General features: G+C 39.3%; 1 protein-coding gene across 1 annotated transcript in view; it reads right to left on the minus strand.

Annotated features, from left to right (window-relative positions):
- Positions 1–21,104, minus strand: part of cacna2d4a (calcium channel, voltage-dependent, alpha 2/delta subunit 4a) — a 108,494-nt gene that overhangs the window by 70,684 nt on the left and 16,706 nt on the right. The window contains 24 exon segments of the mRNA XM_034200846.1: positions 3,866–3,934; positions 5,947–6,074; positions 7,535–7,627; positions 7,742–7,835; positions 8,360–8,457; positions 8,782–8,827; positions 8,918–8,985; positions 9,200–9,261; positions 9,501–9,572; positions 9,676–9,762; positions 9,897–9,971; positions 10,141–10,221; positions 10,305–10,382; positions 11,647–11,780; positions 12,742–12,820; positions 12,970–13,083; positions 13,243–13,332; positions 14,945–15,019; positions 15,880–16,030; positions 16,883–16,943; positions 17,852–17,983; positions 18,090–18,252; positions 19,175–19,234; positions 19,396–19,512. Of these exon segments, the coding sequence (XP_034056737.1) occupies positions 3,866–3,934; positions 5,947–6,074; positions 7,535–7,627; positions 7,742–7,835; positions 8,360–8,457; positions 8,782–8,827; positions 8,918–8,985; positions 9,200–9,261; positions 9,501–9,572; positions 9,676–9,762; positions 9,897–9,971; positions 10,141–10,221; positions 10,305–10,382; positions 11,647–11,780; positions 12,742–12,820; positions 12,970–13,083; positions 13,243–13,332; positions 14,945–15,019; positions 15,880–16,030; positions 16,883–16,943; positions 17,852–17,983; positions 18,090–18,252; positions 19,175–19,234; positions 19,396–19,512 (2,227 nt within the window).

Genomic DNA, 21,104 nt, shown 5'->3' on the forward strand with positions numbered 1-21,104 from the left:
CTGGGGGGCAGGGCTAATGGAATCCATTTACAAATATGTCCGCAATTCCATGAGGAATGTCTGTGCCAAAATGCGTTAAGTTCTGAGAAACTATATGTGACTACCACACAATAGGGGGCGCTAGTGAGCAATTTTTTGGAAAAATTACTTTATTTTTTTACATTCTCGAAAAGATCGTGGGCTCTGACGTGTGTCCGAAGTTTTGCGTCCGAAGCTCATTTTATGCTATCGCAATTTAAAAAAAATGTATAGGCCACGCCCACATTCTGAATTTGTTGCGACACTTTAAATCTGAGTTTGTAGTCACCCCGAGAGTATGTGTAAAAATGAACCTATCTACCAAAATCTGTGATGTTTGGATACATTGTTGATGAGTTATGAGCATTTCTTTCTAAGCCCCGCCTTTTTGCGAGTACGTTTTGATTGACGGTGGCAATATTTATCGTCCTAACATGCTCATTTTCTACGGTAATGTGTCTGACCCTCCACCGATGCTGTATACGAAGTTTGGTGTTGAAAAACTGAAAATTGAAATTTAAGTGAATATTTAACTGTTTTGAACATTATGCTAATTTAAATGTAGGCGGAGCTTAGGGTTCCAAGAGGATTATTTGTAGAGCAGATCCACCCGGATATGTGTGCAACATTTCAGGTCATTCGGAGTTACGGTGCGACTTTGTAAATGTATTCCGAAATGGGATTTTGATAGGTGGCGCTAGTGAGCAGGTTGGAATATTTAACCCATTGACTCCAGAATATTGAATTTTTCCCCGGTCCTGGCGTCCGTGCAAAATGATACAACTTTTGAAGCATCCCAAAGACCTCAAAAAGAGGAAACGCCAGCACTATAATAATAATACCACGCCGTCGGGTCCTCGCGCTCCGTGCTCGGGCCCTAATTACATTACATTGCATTTTACAATTGCAATTACAGTAGGATAACATTATTTATTACATTTAAGTGTGATTATTATTTGTCCAACACAAATGTCAATGATAGGGGCCTTTCTTGTCCAAAATAGAGGAAAACTACATATTTATAAATGACAGTTTTTGGTAAGAGAGAAAGCCAGGAAATGTGATGTTAGCAGATAGAAATAATAGCTGAGGTTTACTAAATACAAAGTAATGATAACTGCTCCTCTGTATATTCTTCTTATCTCATTTTGCCTCTTTTCTCATCATTTTGTTGGGCTTTTCACCTTCTTTCTTTCTCATTTCTGCCCTCTATATCCTTTGCTATGTCTGGTCTTTTGTGTCTTCTTTTCCTTTTTTCACCTTCCTCCTTTTTATCCTCTTTTTTCACTCCCTCTCCTCCTCCTCCCCCATGTCAAATATCTCTGTCTGTCCCTTATTTTTTCCCTACCTTCTCCCTGTGTTGTTATTATGTACCTACTTATCTCTCTTTCTTCCTCTATTTGTGCTTCTCTGTCAATAGGAGCGTATAAGCTTTATTTACATACAGCCTGTCACTTCTGCCACAGAGATATACTAATCCATTGCTGAGCCTCAGAGGAGTATAAACACAGTGTTTTTGTTGTCACTGTTGACTGATTTGGGATCAGCCTCCAAAAAAGCAAATCCTTGGCCTTCATCACAGGAGGAGAAATTAAATCTGTCACCGAATCAGCTTGAAAGCTAAACACAGGGGGAACTGACAGGATTCTGTCCAGACAAACACTGACACTCAGTGGCCAGAAATGGAATAACAACCTTTCCCGCTGCTTATGGCCATGCACAAGAAGGAATTCTTATTTGCATTCAGCAGAAACGCATCATCACATAAGCTTTGTTGCATAAAATAGCAACATTTGTCTACCGTGACAACTGAATTCATAAACTGAATGTCTGGTTATTTAACCTACAAACAGCTACAGTATTCTTTGTTCCTATATTTATTATTTATTCCCATTGTGTTCAGAAGCCAAGTGACCCTCCATGAGAGAGGGCCTACACAGATGCAGCAAGAAACAGATCTAAAGTACAGGTGAACGAAAATCTAAATAAAAGGAAAACTACACATGAAAACACGTAACAATGGGTAGAGAGAGATGGAGAAGAAAGCGTAAGGTAGCAAAGGCAGACAGATCTCACAGCTAAGGAAGAGAGAAGTGAAGAAAAGAGAGATGTATGTGAGAGTTTACCAGGGTAATGGAGAGTGTCAAAGTGTATGTGAGGGTGTATCTTTGTGTAAGGAGGATGTGCTAAAGAAAGTAAGAGAGAGCAAGTCCATAAAACATTGATACCACCTTTCCCTCTGTGCTGTCTTTTAAGTGAAACAGCTGGTGGAAACGAATACAAAGTACATTATAATAGATAACCATTGAGCAGAGACCATCATAGGAGGATCCATCAGCACACAGAAATTGCCCTTTACATCAATAATTATGAATTTACACACATTTGTTGTATCCTCTTGATAAAATATGTCTTATATATATATGTCTGTTTTTAGATAAGTACAGTAGGCCAAAGCACAGCGCTAGATTTGGCATATTGTGACAAAAATTCTTCCAAACCAACCGAGAGAGAAAGAATGAAGCAGAACAAATGAGAGGCAGTGAGATTAAGAGAGAGAAAGAAACACCTCTAGAATTTTCTCAATTCTCCCTGCTTACTCCATTTCCGAAAATAACACGATTTTCACACCTGAAACCATTTCTACGAGAGCTGGGAAACACAGATAAGCGCGTGTGTTTGTGTGTTCGAGTGGGTTTTCCTGTCTGTCTGTCAGAATAATGAGACACCTAATGCCGGCACACACACACACACACACACACACACACACACACACACACACACACACACACACACACACACACACACACACACACACACACACACACACACACACACACACACACACACACACACACACACACACACACACACACACACACACACACACACACACACACACACACACACACACACACACACACACACACACACACACACATACCATGTATACATCACTTCAGGGGACATTACATTGACTTGCATGCATTTCCTGGAGACTTATCCTAACCTTAACCATAACCAACACATGTCTAACCCTAACCCTAAACAAGTCTTCACCCTAAAATTAATGATTCCCCTCATGGGGACCTCCATTTTGTCCCCATAAGGGAGGCGAGTCCCCACACGTGACTGTGTAAACAGATTTAGGTCCCCACAAGTATAGTAATGCTAGGCCACACACACACACGTTCTCACAGGATGCAGTTCCAGAGGCTCTTGACTCAATCAGATAATGATGACTGATGAGTGTGTCAGACATAGATGGGCTTACCAGGCAAAATAATACACATACAAAATGACAGCAGGTAGCATTGAAACAAAGCCTGAGACCATAAAGTAAGACAGCCTCTGTGTCATATCAATTTAGCCTTAGAAATCCAGTATTGGCCATGCTGGAGTCTAATCACAATGTCTCAATTGTTTCACTTGTTGGGGGTCTTCACATCTTGTACACATTTTACAAGGCTCACAACATCCTTTTGTCTTCAAAAAACAAAGTTATCTTATTCAGAACAACTACAAGTAGAACAGAACACAAAATGCAAAACTATGAATAAAACAAGTTCAAAACGTTAACCAAAGATGCAAAGTTTGTCATTAGTTTGACTTGGAATAACCTCCTCAGCACATTCAATACTGACAAATCAGAAAATGAATACGAACATGTTCAAATGTCACTATCAAATCAGCCAGTTTTGCCATGTGGAAACCCAACAAAAACACACCGGATGAAACAGCAAGATATTTGCAACTGATATAACAAATTAGAGAGATGCAACAGAGGAATGAAATGTATGTAAAAGACAGAAATAGAGAGTGTATACAAATAAAATGATCATCCTACCTCCAGCGATGGCAGTTTTCTTGCCCACCGTCACAGTGACAGAAGTGGTGGCGATCACTATCCTCCCTGCTGGTAGAGCAACAAACACAATTAGCAATCATTTACAGAGCGATATCCATACATGCATGGAGAAACATGGGTGTGTGCATGCACTTTACAAACACACACATATTCCTTCCAGCCATGTACACATGCATGAGTGTATGCGTGCACAGGAGCTGAAAAGGAACTTTCTGAACTATGAACTCACTGAATACATCATTTGAAAGTCTTTGGACACTTACTGTGGTAGTGGCAGCTGAAATGTCAGTCCAGATATGTACATTGTTTCGTAAATATGTGGGTAACAGTCCGAGGTGGACACGGGCCATGCATTCATCTGTGTCTATTCACAGCCGTCATGCCAGCTGATGCTAATAAAACCAAGACAGATGAACCTTTGAAGCGTTATGCAACAGAGTGTGAGAGCTAATCAGCTAATACACTCATAACCAAAAGACTGTGTGTTTATAAGTGCCCCATGTTTATATATTAAGAGCTATCCACTCCTTTTGAACAACACATCTATGCATTCATGACAATTAAGAAATCCTTGGATGAGATGCTTTTTTTAGTTCCATTAACTGTTGTAGAATGTTTTAGTAACAGTAACACTGTAATAAATCCATGTACTCTATGAAAGCAGATGTTTAATTCATATTCAGTGAAGAAAGCTACTGACTCAACACAATGCAAATGAACCCTGAAAGTTGACTTGTTCCCTGAGAGAGGAGAGGAGGTTCCCATCCTTTAATTGCATGCTCATGCAGTGAGAGATAGAGAAAAAGAGAAGGATGTGGAGGAATAAGAGATAGGGCAGAGCTAGAAGAAATAGAAGAAAGGAGAAACAGAAAACAGAGCAAAGCACTTGTCATGCTTTTGAAATTAGAGGTGAGGAACGAGGATGGATAAAGAGAGGACGCATGCCAAGTACAAGTAACGTTTTCCTCTACCCTCCTCCTCCACTTCTGCCTCCCTTGGTTTCCTCCCTCCCTCCTCCGCATGGAGCTCCACCTCCTCTGCACTGAAGGTGGCGCTATAGTCAGCCTCATAGCCCCTGAATATATCTGAACACAACAGACTATGTCTAGCATCCACCTAAAGATATACATTTATAAGACATGTTGTGTACATTTGTACTTAATGCCTGAGTTTAAAATGATGGCAGAATTATGAAATGTTTCATTGTATTAATGATGAAAACATTTATTGCCATCATAAAACTTTAGAAATAGTACTTATTTCTTTATATTGTTCAGTATATTTGAACTATAACTGTACAGTAATCCATACTGTATATGGAGAACATCCAGCTGTATAGAATAGGTACAATCATAAAAAACCTAACCTTGAATAGAACTAAACAAATGTAATTAAACATTTAAGAGGGTGACACACTGGATATGTACGCACACCCTGTGTCATTAGGAAAGGAAGAGTTATCAGACTAATATTTGTTGAGTTTACTTTAGGTCTGTACTATTTATTAAAGATTACATTCAAATGCTGTGTCTGTTGTTGCTGCCTAAAGCAGAAAACATGTTTTATAAAGCACTTTAAAAATACTTTTGAATCTTGCAGAGCTAAATAGGAAAATGAAATCAAGAGGCAGAGCAGGGTCAGGCTAAAAGCCCTACTTTGGACTGACTTGAATTTATAAACTGCATCTACAGATGATGTTAAGTGTTAGTATGATGTGATGATAAGTGTGATGACAGTTACCATTGTCAATTTGGAGATCATTTGCAAAATTCTCAGAATAGGACTATAGTGGAGAATATATTTAAATAAAATATCCTTTAAGACTGTTTTTCAAACATGTGTTGGATACAAACGACTTAAATATAAAGTAAAGTAAACAGAAAGGAGCTGCTGAGGACTGGAGGCTGTAGAGAAATAACTTGTCACTGAGAAATATCCGGCTCAACCTGCGGAACATTGCTGAGAAAATTGGATTTAAAAAAAGCTAAGGGATTGTTTCGTGTGTCCGAGTGTGTGTGCATGTGTGTGTGTATTTGCAACGTAAAGATTATCTCCACTACCTCTTGTCTCCTGTCTGGGCATGTAGTACAGAAACTGTCCAGCTGGGTTCTCGGATGCTCTGCGGTACCACACTGGGAAATGGTCCAACGTGAACATATTCTCCTTGTCTGTGGAGGTCAGGAAAGACCTGGGGAGAGATAACAATATGCTTATGTAAAAAAGTAATGATGGCAACAAAAGAAAAGAAAGAAGGTTGAAATGGAGGATAGGAAAGAGAGGTCAATAGAAAGATTGGGGATAGCAATAAAAGTGAGTATGGCCCAATTCCAAACCACCCTAAAGTCACACTCACACCTGAACAAGGCTCCCTTCTTTCAGGGGGTAAATACATCAGCAAGCTTTCAGACAAACTCCCCTCTCCGGCAGAAACAGGAAGTGCCGTAACTTTTCGTAACAAGGTTTTCAATCAGCATCTCTTGGACAAAAAATATGAACTCAAATAAAACTAAAAAAATCTTTAATGCCGTTTCTTTCTTCTTCTAGTTTTTTTGTAAATCTTTTTGATTAAAATTAAAATGAAAATCAAACGACTTTGGGAGTAAGAACAAATAACAATCATCCGGGATTAATAAGAGTTGTGAAACAGGAGGCGGAGCAGCCTCCCTGTCTGTGTTCCCGCAGTGCGCTGGCCTCACATCCCCGGACTGAGAGACAGACTCGGAGGAGCAGAGTGATGTCAGTATTGTTTATGAAGCAGGGTAAAGAAAGTATATTTCTTAAATGAAAATACTATTTATTTACTTTTACAAACAGTGAAGCAGTTGGGCAGCTGTAGCAGATGTATTGCAGGACATGTGTTGGACACAGACTGTGTGTGGTTGGAGTCTGTCTTACAGGCAGGTTGCAGTGTAGCATCAGAGGAGACTGGGCCAATTCTCAGATTGCACCACTTAGAACTAACTTGTGAATGCAAAGAGAGATGATTTTTATATCATTTTATTCAATAACAGCAACCAAATTAAACAGTATTAAGTGATTTGAAAATATGAATACAGTTTTGACTAAATGTTTTCATAATTTATTTTTTCCCGGTGAAATCTTTTACCCTCTCAAAGACCGAAATCAAGAACCGAAAGAACCAGAATCGAAAAGCAGAACCGGAATCAGAACCGGAATCGTTATATTGCAAACGATAACCAACCCTATTCATGACGGACACAAACAACAGTGGGTCGGTCAGGTAGTGCAGCAGGTGAAGTCAGGACCGATGCAGACTCGCTGTTGGAGGGCTTGATAACACTCCCCCTCCCCACTTGTTTGTTTGGAACGGCACTTAATGAGGCGGACCCTCCACGCAAACGAAAAAGGAGTGAAAGTGTGTAGGGATCGGGTGTAGGGGGCAGTTTTGGAATCGGGCCTAAAGCTCATGATTGTACTGAAAACCAGCTTGCATTGACCACTAGAGGGCCACCTCTAACCTTGATTTAATTTCAGCTTCAATCCAGCTCTTTAATCAGTATCACTCTCATATGAACAGTTTTATCGCCTTATTTAACCAAATTCAAACCTTTTGGCCGTGGACTTTATCGTATGAGTAATTTGATGTGATCATACTAATTTAAAATCGGCCTCATGTTTCCTACTTACTTCCCAACTCTTTTCTCAACACCAGCGTATCTCTGGAATCTCATCAGGCCTGATCGGGTCCCCATGAATGCTGTTTCTACACCCTCCTCCATACTGAAAGAGAGAGCAAAAGAGAAAATATGAGTAAGAAAAGAGGTGGAGCTAGATAAAGGGGAAGGGTCCATGCCTTATCTCCTCATTTATTTACACATTTGTGTCTATATTTACCCAGATGCGTTCAGCATTAGAGCGGTCCAGTAGGCTTCCATAGGAGCCGTGACCACAGCATCAAAAAGAGTTTGCTGCAACAACTGTACATCACCTGTTGAGGGGGAAAAGGACAAAGATCAAAATCAACAACAATAATATCAATAAAGATCAAAATGACTGCATAAGAAAAAAGAAAGAGTAAGACAAAGATTAAATGTCAGGCATTGAATGGAGCCAACATAATACTACCAAAAAAAACTAATTAGTGTATCCCTGTAAGTGCAGTTTATGTAAAAATAAGAAATCACATTGTACCTTCTAAAAAAGGCACTTAGTAGACTAATTTCAATTGTCTTGAACACACTGTACAACTACAAATAGTTTGGTTTGAATTCTAAATCAATAGTGACAACCTTTTCTTAATTTGAAGTAGATTTGAAAATAAAACAATTGTTCAAAAGATCATAAGGCTGACATGGATCAGTAATATGTGTTTAAGGATATTTCAGTGTTCAAATGACTTTTGATCCTGGTGTGCATGTAAATACACAGGATTATAATAGTGGTTGATTTTGAGGGTTAAAGTATGTTTAGTGTTTTCTCAATAAAATATGATTTGCTAAAATGTCAACCTACAATCCAGATCAGGTTCTTTGCCAGTGAGGTATCGCACCACAGCCTGCAGCTGGGTCAGCTTACGGTGGGCCGGGTCAATGTCTGTCTCACAGTAGGTCCTGCAAGCACACACACCAACACACACCACACACACACACACACACACACACACACACACACACACACACACACACACACACCACACACACACACACACACACACACACACACACACCACACACACACTACACCACACACACACACACACACACACACCACACACACACACACACACACACACACACACACACACACATCACACAACCACATCTACATCACAAAAATGTACTGTGGTCATATTTTCATGAACAGCTAAAACCACTTATATAACTACAGGCTAAAATCAAATAATATCTATGGTATGCAAGTTATACAGTCCTCACCATTCACTGGCTATGGTCAGGTCTGGAGCCAGTAAGTCATGAAGACCTGGAGCGGAAAAAAGAAAGCAGACATGAGAGTGAGTGTGAGGATCACAGACATAAATACAAATAAACTAAATCAGAAAGGAAGACTGACCCTCCTCAACAGAGACGTTTCCGATGAAGATATACTCTCCATATCCTCTGGTCAGCACGATACCCAGACTGTCAAATATAGTATTTTGTTATTGACAGGAGTAATCATACTTTTACTCACTATTACTTCCTTGTTGCTTAAGAAAATTAAAACAGAAGAGATATTTGTTTTTTTTGCTGTTAATTATTTCACACAGGTAGAGGTGTTGCTTCATTAAATATGGTTGGTATTTAAAAACTAACACTTTCACAATTCTGTTAAGTTGGTAACAATCCAACAAACCTGAACGGTGTCTCATTGATGACGGTGTAGAAGTAATCATTCTTCAGGAACATCACCCTCGTCTTTGAGAGACAGAGAGAGGACACAAGTTTGAAAAATAATAGTGAACATGGAAAAAAAGAAGAGTTTGTATACTAAAATACAAGTAGATGAGTAGAACTTTCCCATCAAATGAAATCAATCTTCGATAAGACAAAAAGACAATAAAATCCCACAGGGAAAAAAAGAGAGGAGAATCTAAACTCTGATCGAACAGCTCCAGTTGCTCTCCTCCTAACACACCATAGAAATAGGTACTCACTCCTTTATCCACTGAAGTTCTCACGTCTAAAGACAACGTTCCAGTTTCTCCTTTAACCATGGCTGTCCTCAGCTGAAACAGGACACACTTAGCACTTAACACAACTCACATTAACATACAAGAATATCAAAACAGAGATTTGAAAAAAGAGAGTGTGTGAGAGAGTGCTACTCACTTTCTCCTCTGTGTCTTCCCATTCCACCTCTGCCAGATCAACACTGTTATAATTGGGTTTTGGCTTCAGCGTCTTCCCCTCTTTATACTGTCACACACACAAACAGGTAAAATCTTTAGTAACCTATCCCATGTTATGTTTGGTCATTGCAAAACATATGTCACACAGGATTTTAAAGTTCCAGCAGTTTCTCAGCTGTACATTATGATCTTTGTCTGTACCAGAGGTCGTAGGTCAGGATGAGACAGGATGTAGCCATTGTTGGTGATAAGGTAGCCGTAACCATGTACACCCAGCTAGAGACAAAAAGAGTAAATAAGGACGCAACAACACAGATCATTACCAAGCATTCATTAACACCATATTGTGCATTAAATGTCACTGACATTCAGAGAAGACTCAAGACAGCATGTTTACAGTATTTCATCCTTGTTTGTGACACGGTATATGTTTTGAATGGTTTACCTTGTATCTAGGAGCTAATCTCATCAGTTCTCTCAAGGCCACGTCTGTCCCTACCACTCCCAGCAGAATCCCATGAGACAACTGCAGGAAACACACAGCAGCTTCATATACAATTGCAGGTAGGGTCTGTTGAGATTAATGGTAATTAAAAAGTAAATACTTACAGTCTCTTCCTTTTTGCTGAACACAGGCATGGCTACTGAGGTCATCAGCAGGAGGCTTTGGGCCTGAGTGTTGAACAGCTATGGTACACAAACACATACACAAAGTTACTTACTGTGTTGTTTTTGTTTAATAGCTAAAGTAGTTAACTATCTTATGAGAAAACAACTGAAAATATAAATTAAGTGGGTGAAGTTAATTCCTGTTGACCAAAGGTGGACAATGAAATGAAATGGTAATAGACTGGACGGTGATAATAAACTAAGTTGTGCTAAATCTGTCTGAACCCACACACATTAACTAAACTAAACGTTGAAGGTAGGAGATGTAAGCTAACTAATATTGCCGTACATTAGCTGTTAAAGTAGGTAAGTAAAACGTTTTAGAAGTTGTGAAGAAAAGTTTTAAATATATTAACCGCAGTGAAACAAAAATACCGTAGTGAAGTTCGTTTAATGTCGCATAATTGAAAGACATGAACTACGGTTCCAGCCAGAACCTTTGCTTTCGTCTGCAGTTAGAGGACGGTTAGCCTACATCCGGGTTATTCTTAATACATCCATGCTGGCGGGATAACATAAGTGAATCATATACAAGGAAATGTCTTTCGAATATCCAACCCAGCGCTGATCCAACCTAAAACTAACTTCTATGTGCTGGTAGTAACGTCAAAGCAGCAGGTTTCAGCGGGAAATAAGTGAACAAGCTCGGCTAACTAACTAAAGGATGAGCTAAGCTAACTTTCATATTTGAAAAAATTGTGAAGGCTACAATAACCAGAGATACTAACCGAGACAATACATTACACAAAATATATATGCTGTATTTTTTATGACTAACACTAGCTAAAGCTAAAGAAAAGGAAGTCTTAAACATTAAAGCTCTTTGTATGATTACCTCTTTTGTTGTCTGGAGCTGAATGTGAAGATGGACAAGGACAACAAGCATGAAATGGCAGTGAAAACATATGCCACAATTTACAGATGAAAACAGATAATGGAAAATAAGGAGGAAAAATAGATGCACTTGAACATAAAACAAATCTTATTTAGAATGTAGGCCTAAGTACATTCTAAATAAGATTTGTTGCTGTACTTACCTTACTACTTAGTAAGTACTTATTAAGTAGTAAGTACTTCCATATTATTTACTGCGTATTGCATATGATCAAATTGTTATGAGTTTATAGATCAAAAACATTATTTAGCTTTTTGTAGATTTTGAGATACAGCCATTTTATTATTATAAAATAATAAAACCGCATTACTTATTTGTATTCTTATGTAATATAAATCAGTGTATGTTGCCCAGCAGGCACACTGATAATGGGAGAGGCAGACTGACCACACTGTCCATATAGGCCTCAGTCCAGATGATGTCATGATCGTGGTTGATGACCATTGGCCGGCTCAGAACATGGAGATACTCCATAACGTTTTCCTGGACATCAGCCAGCGTGGAGACGTGTGTGTAGTAACCTGCAGAACACACAAATACATGTACACCGAAAAATTAGGACCCATAAAATGTAGCAAAGAAACCATACTATATTTATCTTTCTGCTTCTGGCCTTTGGGTATTACATTTTGAGCAGCAAACTAATTTATCCGACTTCAAAAACGTTGTATTCCCAAATACTCTAAGCTTTTTAAATGAAAAAAAACAGCAATTTTTTTTAAAGCTTGGCTTAGTCTGAGGTTTGTGTCATTTCTACAATGACGTCAATGGGATACCTGCAGTGAAGCTGCTCAGTGACAACAGGCTACGGAAGCACTGCCAGATATGAATATGTGAATGTGTGCAACCTTTCTTCCATTTGTTATTCTCCCCAAGAATGTTTCTGTGAATATAATTTATTAATCCATCTTAAAAAGCAAAAGGGAAGCTGTTTATAGGTTTTCAAGCAGTGTAACATAAAACATGCCTGTCTATCAATTACAGATATTTAGTTGTTTGTAGAAGGGAGTGTGTGCACCAGAAGGGATTGCACCTGTTACCTATTACACACAGAGACACACACGCAGAAAGGATATTTTTTGGCAAGGGATGTGTTTACAGAGTATCTGTGCTGATAATCAGGTATTTAGTCAGGGATTTTTGATTTGCACAGAGCAGGATAAAGTGATTATTTTCAGGTCTGAGCTGCTGCATGACCCCATGTAATTCACAAGAGGGCAGCACCTGATACCCAGTCCCATACAGAACCACCTGGGGACCCCACAGAGGGCCGACAACAACAGACCTCCTTTCTTTCTGTTTAATTTAAGACTTAGCAAGTGATTGCAGTAGTTTCCACCATTAGTCTATTTTTAGTTGCTGAAATAACCCAAACTTCCTATCCACATTTTTGAGGCACAACCAGGGATTCAACCTAGCAACAATTATGTCCAAAACGCAGACTATTTTGACCATATGGCTACTGATTCATCCTCATTTTACCCTTGTTGTTGCAGGCAATCCATTTAACATTGTCAGCAAATGTCATCTCTCGGCCAATCAGATAGGTGAACACTCGAACCTGGAGAGGAAATAAAGGATTAAGTGAGAATGTTACCCCACACAGCTTTGATTAAATACAAACTGTCAATGCTTCATGTTTGTGTGCTCACAGCACATTTCACTGTGCTTGCAGTTGATCCTGCTTGTGTTTGTATTTGTGTGTCATACCCGTCGTTCTGGCCAGTTGAACTCTTCAAAAACATCCTGGAAGTCCTCCATGGCTCCGTCTGTTATCAGCATGATGGCCTGGTTACACAGGCTGCCCTGGCCCAGTGCTGCAACCTAAACACACACACAATGTACTTGACATTGGATATTTGTACTGTAGAAATCAGCTGATGCAGACCTGTGAAATGTGTAGTCAGACAGTCAGACACAAATGAACTCATTTTACACTGCTATCAACGCTATATATGGTTAAGACCTGGCAGAGGCACAAACCTCGTTGAGGATCTTAAAAGACTCCTTCATCGCAATTTTCACTTTGCCCTCGCCTTTGACATGAAGTTCATCAACCAAAAGCTTGAAATGCTGCAGAGAGAAAAAACAACAACAGATAAATACATTAATAGACACTGTCACTTAGTCAACGATGTAATCCTGCAGGTAAATGCAGGTAATGACAGAACGACATGGAAACAGAGTTTATGAGGAAGTGAGTGAAAGTGTGAAGCCTCAAGGACGGATAATCCCCGGCTCTCTGGCACACTGACCACTGATAAGGAGGTTAAAAGGTTATCAGGATTAGTGAATATCCACACGCACACACACAGAGACACTCTGACAACCACATTGTTTTGGGTTCTACCACCATGCAGACCGGATATAGAGGGGGCTCTTGACAGAATGTTATATTCCCTTGAAGAAATACAACCAAACTGTAAATCATTACTCTAATTATTGCTGCAAATTTAACAAAGATGTTTCATTAAAACTGGGTTGCTTTTGAAAACTGTTAGGTTACAGATAATAAGCTACCTTTTTAAACCTAAAAAAATAACCACACTTTGTGTTCACCAACATTTTGGTTGCATTTATTTTGTAATTTAATTACATAATTAAATAACTAAACGTAGATCCCTGCACAGCATGTTTCTTTTTAATCTGTATTCTGTAATAACCATGAGTTTTGGGGGAATGTACATCTCCTATAACAATTGTGTTACACAAGCAACAAAGCCGAGGATTGTCTTCTTGTAAAATAAGAGTTCATGTGTGCCAGCTAACATCTGTAAGCCCAGTCTGTTACAGCCTGCCTCTCTAGGTATTAAACCAATCATATCCCAAGTTGACGGGTCATGTGACCTACTTAAAATTGTCAGTGGCCAGCGACCTCACCTGATCTGCCATAATGTGAAGGGGAGTGAAAGTAGGGCACACATCCAACACATATCTCACACTCACACAAACACAGAGAGAGACTGAGCAGGTGTTGGTATGAAAAAAACAGGAGAACAGATGATGGAGAAGAAAAGGAAAACAAAGAGCAGTGAAACAATGAGATAATAATGGTTTTCCACTTGTAAATACAACAAAGAGAGTGAGATGTAAGCAAAAATGCCATAGCTTTGAAAAGGATAATTATTTTAAACAATGTGAGATGAGGAATTAAACGGAATGACGAGTTGGAACAAAGAGGAAGAAATATCTATCTTAAAATGAGGCTGAGTACTTCCAACACACATTAACATTAATAAGTGTTGATGGATTAATCATTTTAAGAAAGAAACAGGTTGAAATGATAAAACGTGCGCTCATTGTGATGTCTTAACTGCTGTGATGTCATGAAAACGTAAGTTCTTTAGTGGATTAGTGAGATAGCAGCCTACAATTAATAGGTTATTTTAGGTTAAGTGAATCAATTAGCTGTCTAGGTTTTCTCTCTCTCTCTCTCTCTCATTGTGATGTCTTAACTGCTGTGATGTCATGAAAACGTAAGTTCTGTACTGTCTTTAGTGGTTTAGTGAGATAGCAGCCTACAATTAATAGGTTAAGTGAATCACCTGTCTAGGTTTTCTCTCTCTCTCTCTCTGTGTGTGTGTGTGTGTGTGTGTGTGTGTGTGTGTGTGTGTGTGTGTGTGTGTGTGTGTGTGTGTGTGTGTGTGTGTGTGTGTGTGTGTGTGTGTGTGTGTGTGTGTGTTACCTCTCTGTTATCCAGATCAGCTTGTACCAGCGTGCCCTTGAAGCAGGGCTCCACGTAGCGAACATAGTCACTGTACTGGAGATGGAAGCACAATATGTAAGCCAAAATAATAAATCCACATGATGTCAACATGATACATTTTCTAACAGATGATGGTTAAGAGTTTTGAAGTTTTACAACCTTCAAATCAATAAATTCCTCAATATCACAAAATCCTTTAACTTTGGTACAGTTATATAATCCAGCCAACGTGGGATTCTGTAACACAGAAATTACTTTAACTGTTAATAATATGCATATATGACAGCTTTAAATTATTAGAGTATGATTATTAAGGTATGGAATAAAATGTTATTTTCACTTCCTGGAGTTCCATTGTTTGTTGTATTGTTAGATAGATTTTAGTGTTAAAAGAAGAACATTTGTAATTCCCTTTAATATTTCCAATGACATAAATCAAGTCAAATCCAAAATCAGTTTACATTATGTAATTCCTCACATAACAATGGGATTCAAACCCTTTTTCTGACTGAGGATGTCTCATTTTAAAGGAGAACACTAGCAAACATTTGCTGCATGGTCAGCTTTAAATTCTGTGTAAAAAGAGCTTAAGGGCAGCGGATTTGCAAGAGGCGTATGATTACACACAAAGTAATACCAGGATAAACCATGCTTATTACGCTGATATAGTTGTAGTGCTACATGCAGCCAAAATCCTGAAAAACCTCAAATCCGAATGGATTTTGAAGCTCTGATGTCACTGGAAGTAAATACATCGAGTGTGTATTTGTGCCTGTTGTGTCTACTTCTGTGGATTTTCCCAGTCTCTGTACTGCACCTGTATTTGAATTTATTATGTATTTATGTGTGTTAATCTCAACGTCAGGCCGCTCAAGTGTGTCTGGGTTTTTTGTGATTGTGTGTGTGAGACTCACTGCAATGATGTTAACAAAGTCGTTTTCTCCCAGTGTGTCCAGTATAGTATTGATGGTGTGTTTGGCTATGGTCAGTCTTAGTCCCTTCATACTGCCACTCACATCCACCACGATTACTACATCTTTAGGTGATGTGGCTGCCTGGATGTACCTACAAGGAGACAGAGAGGTGAGGTAGGAAGCAGTAAACACTTTATCTTCATTATTAAGTGAACCAAATAACATTCAGTCATGAACAGAGACTCTGTTATTTAACAGCAGAGAGAAGTACTTATTTTGAGCCTTATCCTTTTATGTTCTGTGAAACATAAAACTGGATTGTTCTTAGAACTTGATTTACTGTCACTGAGCACGCAGTAATATTTTCTAATTTGTTATTCAATAGATAGACCTTTTATAGGGAAGACATTTTTAAATGCTACAGAAAAGCCAAAAGTGTGAATAATAAAATGTACAATGGGTAATCTGCATGTGCTCATTGACACAGTCACAGAGCTATTGTTAGATTCATAAGTAACACCTGTGTGTTCGACTTTACAAGTGAAAATATCTGCTTCAAGAAAGTAACCCATTAGGAACCTGTTGTATCCATTCACTGCATTAATTGTTACATTATTTACAGTTACTAATAAGCAGGTGAAAAAAGAATAAACTGTTAAATACACTGATTCAGGAGGCTAGAATACCACTCAGAAATACTTGTTTACACGTGCAGCTGATTTAACAGGCTCAATTTGCAGAACAGTGGTTGAATCGGGCAGACTGGTTCCAACTAGCCAGACACACTGAAGAATCTACAGCTGATGGTCAGCCATAGATGTTAATGGCACCCAATGGCTGCTGGCTTGGAGTGTCGGTGCCGATAACCGGGCTTTCTGAGCTGTTATGGTTCTTCTGTTATTCATCAAAGAAGCACTATTTTGCACTTGCATTCTATACAGAAAGATAAAACACTTAAAAAAGCATCAATAAGGAACTGATGTGCGTTGTAATATAGCTTTACCAGTTTCTGTTCCTGCAATCAAAGGTGACAACACCATTTGCATCTGGAATCCACTGGATCCCTGGAGACAGAGACAGATTTAGCAAAGGAACACTCAGAACTTCTGCTTGGCTGCCTGGTTGGGCAGACAGATGAACAAATGGATGCACGGATGGATAGTGACAGATCAAATGAAGGAGAGATTGATGAGGCAGCGGATGAGTAAAAAAAGCTGTGTAACAAATCCTTTGCCAATTACACACACACACACACACACACACACACACACACACACGCACGCACGCACGCACGCACGCACGCACGCACGCACGCACGCACGCACGCACGCACACACACACACACACACACACACACACACACACACACACACACACACACACACACACACACACACACACACACACACACACACACACACACACACCACACCACACACACACACACACACAGGAGAGAACTCAGCTGCAGCCATATTTGCTGAACTGAGTCACAGGCAGCTTCCTGCATCATCAGTTGCTGTCTAAGTATGCTGTTTAGCTTGTGTAGCTGAATGTTTATCTACACCTCTGTTCTTGTTGTCTCAACACTGTGCCGACACTGGATAACTGTGCAAGTGAAAACACTTTGGGAAGCATGCAAGGTGTCCAGAATGTAGGAGGAGGTCCAAGCTGTTATCATAATTGAACAACATGCAAACAGTACAATCTGCAAACAGTACCAGCTACCTCTTTAATTTGATATGGTCACTTTGTTTTCTTTTTTTGTTTTTATATACTGCTACTCTTTTTAACATGGTGTACTTATCTGCTTTTTTTTTTTTTTTACTTATTAACGTGTGCATACTTTTTTTTTATATGTACGATTATTCTTTTCACTTTGTCTGCTCTATACTTCTGCTGTTGTTATAATGTAAATCTCCTCATTGCGGAACAAATAAAGGAATCTGGGTCTGATGTAGGATTTATGCACCTGGGTAGAGCCTAAAGAAGCCTGTAGCGCTGCCAAAGTACTGCCAAGTGAGAGTTGGATCTTTCTTGAAGTTATCAATGAACACGTCATTCAGAGCCTCAGACATGTAGGCTCCGTTCACAATATCTGTATCTACAGAAAGAGAAAGAAAGAATAATATGAATGTATTGCAGGCATTTAGATGGCAGTTTGTGCAAGAGCATGCTGTCTATAATGCTGCATATTCCCACTTCTGTACCTCTGTTGTAAACATTCGTAGGGACTTGAATGTTACTCAGTTGCGTGTTGACTGGCAGCTTATTGAAGTGTTCGTTTTTCTCCAGAGCGAACTCTCCTCCCAGCGACAGTGGATTCCCATCCTCATCCACCTTGTTGATCATCATGGAGTTAAAGTATTCGAACTACAGCAAAGGATAAGAACATCCATCAGATTATATCACCTGTTATCTGGATAAGTGATGGTGTGTCCACACTCCACATCTTAATTGGCTCAGTAGGCCCATATCAATTAATGGTAAGCTGGATCACCGCAGGACGGATACGGTGACCTCTCGAAGCGGAAGTAATTATGACGGGAGCAACGGAGGAAGGCAGGCGATGAAGTAAAAAGAGGGACAAAGACTGTGTAGGAATAAGTTGGGTTGGGTCAAACAAACACAGACTTTAAACCAGGAGTCTGCTGTTCATGTCCTTTTTTAAGCAAGAATGTTGACTTTAAGTACGTCATTTTAGAGCCTCATCCATTGTGTAGTACAGTACAATTTGTTCTTAATTTAACCAAGTCGTTTTTTTTACGCTTCAGTACAACAGACACATATGCAACAAAGGCAAATAATATTATAATTAGAACCAAAACAAATGTATATTTTGTGTAGAATCAGTTGTTCTTGTTGTCTGTTTTAGACTGCACAGAGGTTTATGTTCTTTTATCTCAATCAGGTTTATTTATAAGTAGGTTTACACGTACAAGGAATTTCCTTTGGTTTTTTAATGGTGCAGAAACAAACAAAATAACAGGAATGAAGGTAATAAAAAGAAGAACATATAGAACTATATACAAATAAATTATTAAAATACATACAAATAAATTATTAAAATATATAAAATTAAAACAGAAGAAATGACTGCCAATACACAAAAAAGTAGGTCAAATAAAAATGTGTGCAGTACATCAGAACTAATGTGGAAGAGCTGTGCAATTTTAAAAGAGGTGGCATTAAACAGAACTTTACAAAATATACAGAGGAATGTGCGAGGATGTGCATAAATGTAAACGCAAAGTGTCCATGGGGGCATTTATTACTAAAGCATACTGTCACATACCTCTAGAGTTTCGTTGTACTCGTGGTAAAGGTCAGCATCCTCTGCTGCTTCTGCTAACCTCTGTAATGAAACACAGCATGTTAAGGATGCACTGTGACCATGTAAGAAACAAGTTTATACAGACTAAACCTACAACATTATTTATCATTGTTTAAAAAAGAGAAAAGGTCAAGTCTGCAGTATTTGAGTGTGTTTGCATTTACAGAATGTATCGTTGTTACCTTCACAGATTTCATCTTCCTCCCAAGCATCTCCTCCATCTCCTCAGCAAACTTCTTCACCAGCTCCTCTCCGTCCACCTCCTCTATCTTCACCACTGCCTCCACATCCTTGTATTTCTTTACAACAGACATAGTTGTCGAAATTAGTAACAATGCTGATTATTTTCCAAGCATCCTCTATCAAATGCCTCCTTTTAGCTCCTAATAATATAACATTTCTTGAAAACAAACAACAGGTAGACAGTGTAAGAAAGTGGTGGTCGCTATATTGTGATCATATTTCCTTACTCATTTCGAAAATACACAATGAAAAACAACAAAGACGCATAACCATGGTAGAGAGATCCTGGCATTATACAATTATGCACACGCGCAGACACCACACATTTACAGTCTGCCGTAGAGATGAGGGTCAAGCCCTGGCTTCATCCCCTCCCCAGACCCCCTCTCTAATCTGCAATATGATAGAGTGACGCCAGAAGAAATCTACACTGCCTCCTGACTGACATCTGCTCTAATGTATCTCTGGCTGCTAGTGGGTCTGTGTGTCTGCTCACTGCACTATTGAATTAAAGCAGTTACATAAATGTGATTTAAGGGATTGCATGCTGTTGTTGCTTGTGGACACAGAGGTTAATTTCCGGCACTGATGATAAAAGCTTCAATTGTGATGACGGATGATAGAATTTCAGTTAATGCTTTGTTTTGTTTTTCTATTATCCTCAGTGAGATATTTACCCTTCTTTAAAGGGGCCCTAATATGTTTTTGTACATGTAAATGGTCTTCAAAGGCTAAAATCCCAGTGTTCCCTCCAGAGGGAGTTTCTCTCACACACAAAACGCCTCCATTGGACACCTTTGTTACTTCTGTATCATAGTGACATCACTGTGTGACACTCGCATTTCTATTGGCAAGCACTTAAACACATTGTATGTGATAGGCTAAGGGGCGCAACATCTCTAAGCGGTTAACCAATCACAACAGAGCCAGCCAGCTAACCAATCAGAGCAGACTGGGCTCTGGTTTCAGACAGAGGGTGAAAATAGGTGCTGCAGCACAGGCAGTAGCTTTTTGAACATTGAAGCATGGAGACATGTCCCAGTAGAGACACTAGATACTGGTATGAACCTGAACATGAGCTTTAAAGTAGACCTATCATGCTATATTTGAATAATATATTGTAGGGCCATACCTATATAAAACATGTCTGTGAAGTTTTTTTTTCAAAATACCAAACAGATCATGCATTTTAGCCATGCCTCATTTCGCTCTATTTGCTCTTTCCCAGCCCTGTTTTTGCAGGGGCTGATTCTGTGAGAAGTCTTCTTCGCTGCTTTTGTGGCAGACTACAGCGCCACTTACAGGCCTGGAATATGTACTACAGCGTCTCCAGCGCTTTCGAGCGGCAATGGCCGTGGCCCAACCCCCCATTCCCCTGAGAGGTGGAGAGTTGCCCATATAGGCGGAGCACCCCTTTTCTGACGTCAGAAAAATTCTAATCTGTATCAGCTCCGTTGCAGCCCCGTTTTTAGAGATTTGGGTATGGAGGAAAAGAGAGAGGGTTGTGTTTTCTGACACTTGGTGAGTTCCCTGACACACCAGGGACACATATTCATGTATAAAAGACGTACAAAAGTGCATTTTGCATGATAGGTCCCCTTTAACAATGTCCTCTTATACAACGGGAAGAGAAAATTGACATTTTACT

The sequence above is a fragment of the Gymnodraco acuticeps genome, unplaced genomic scaffold, assembly GCF_902827175.1.
Source record: "Gymnodraco acuticeps unplaced genomic scaffold, fGymAcu1.1, whole genome shotgun sequence".
Classification (NCBI taxonomy): Eukaryota; Metazoa; Chordata; class Actinopteri; order Perciformes; family Bathydraconidae; genus Gymnodraco; species Gymnodraco acuticeps.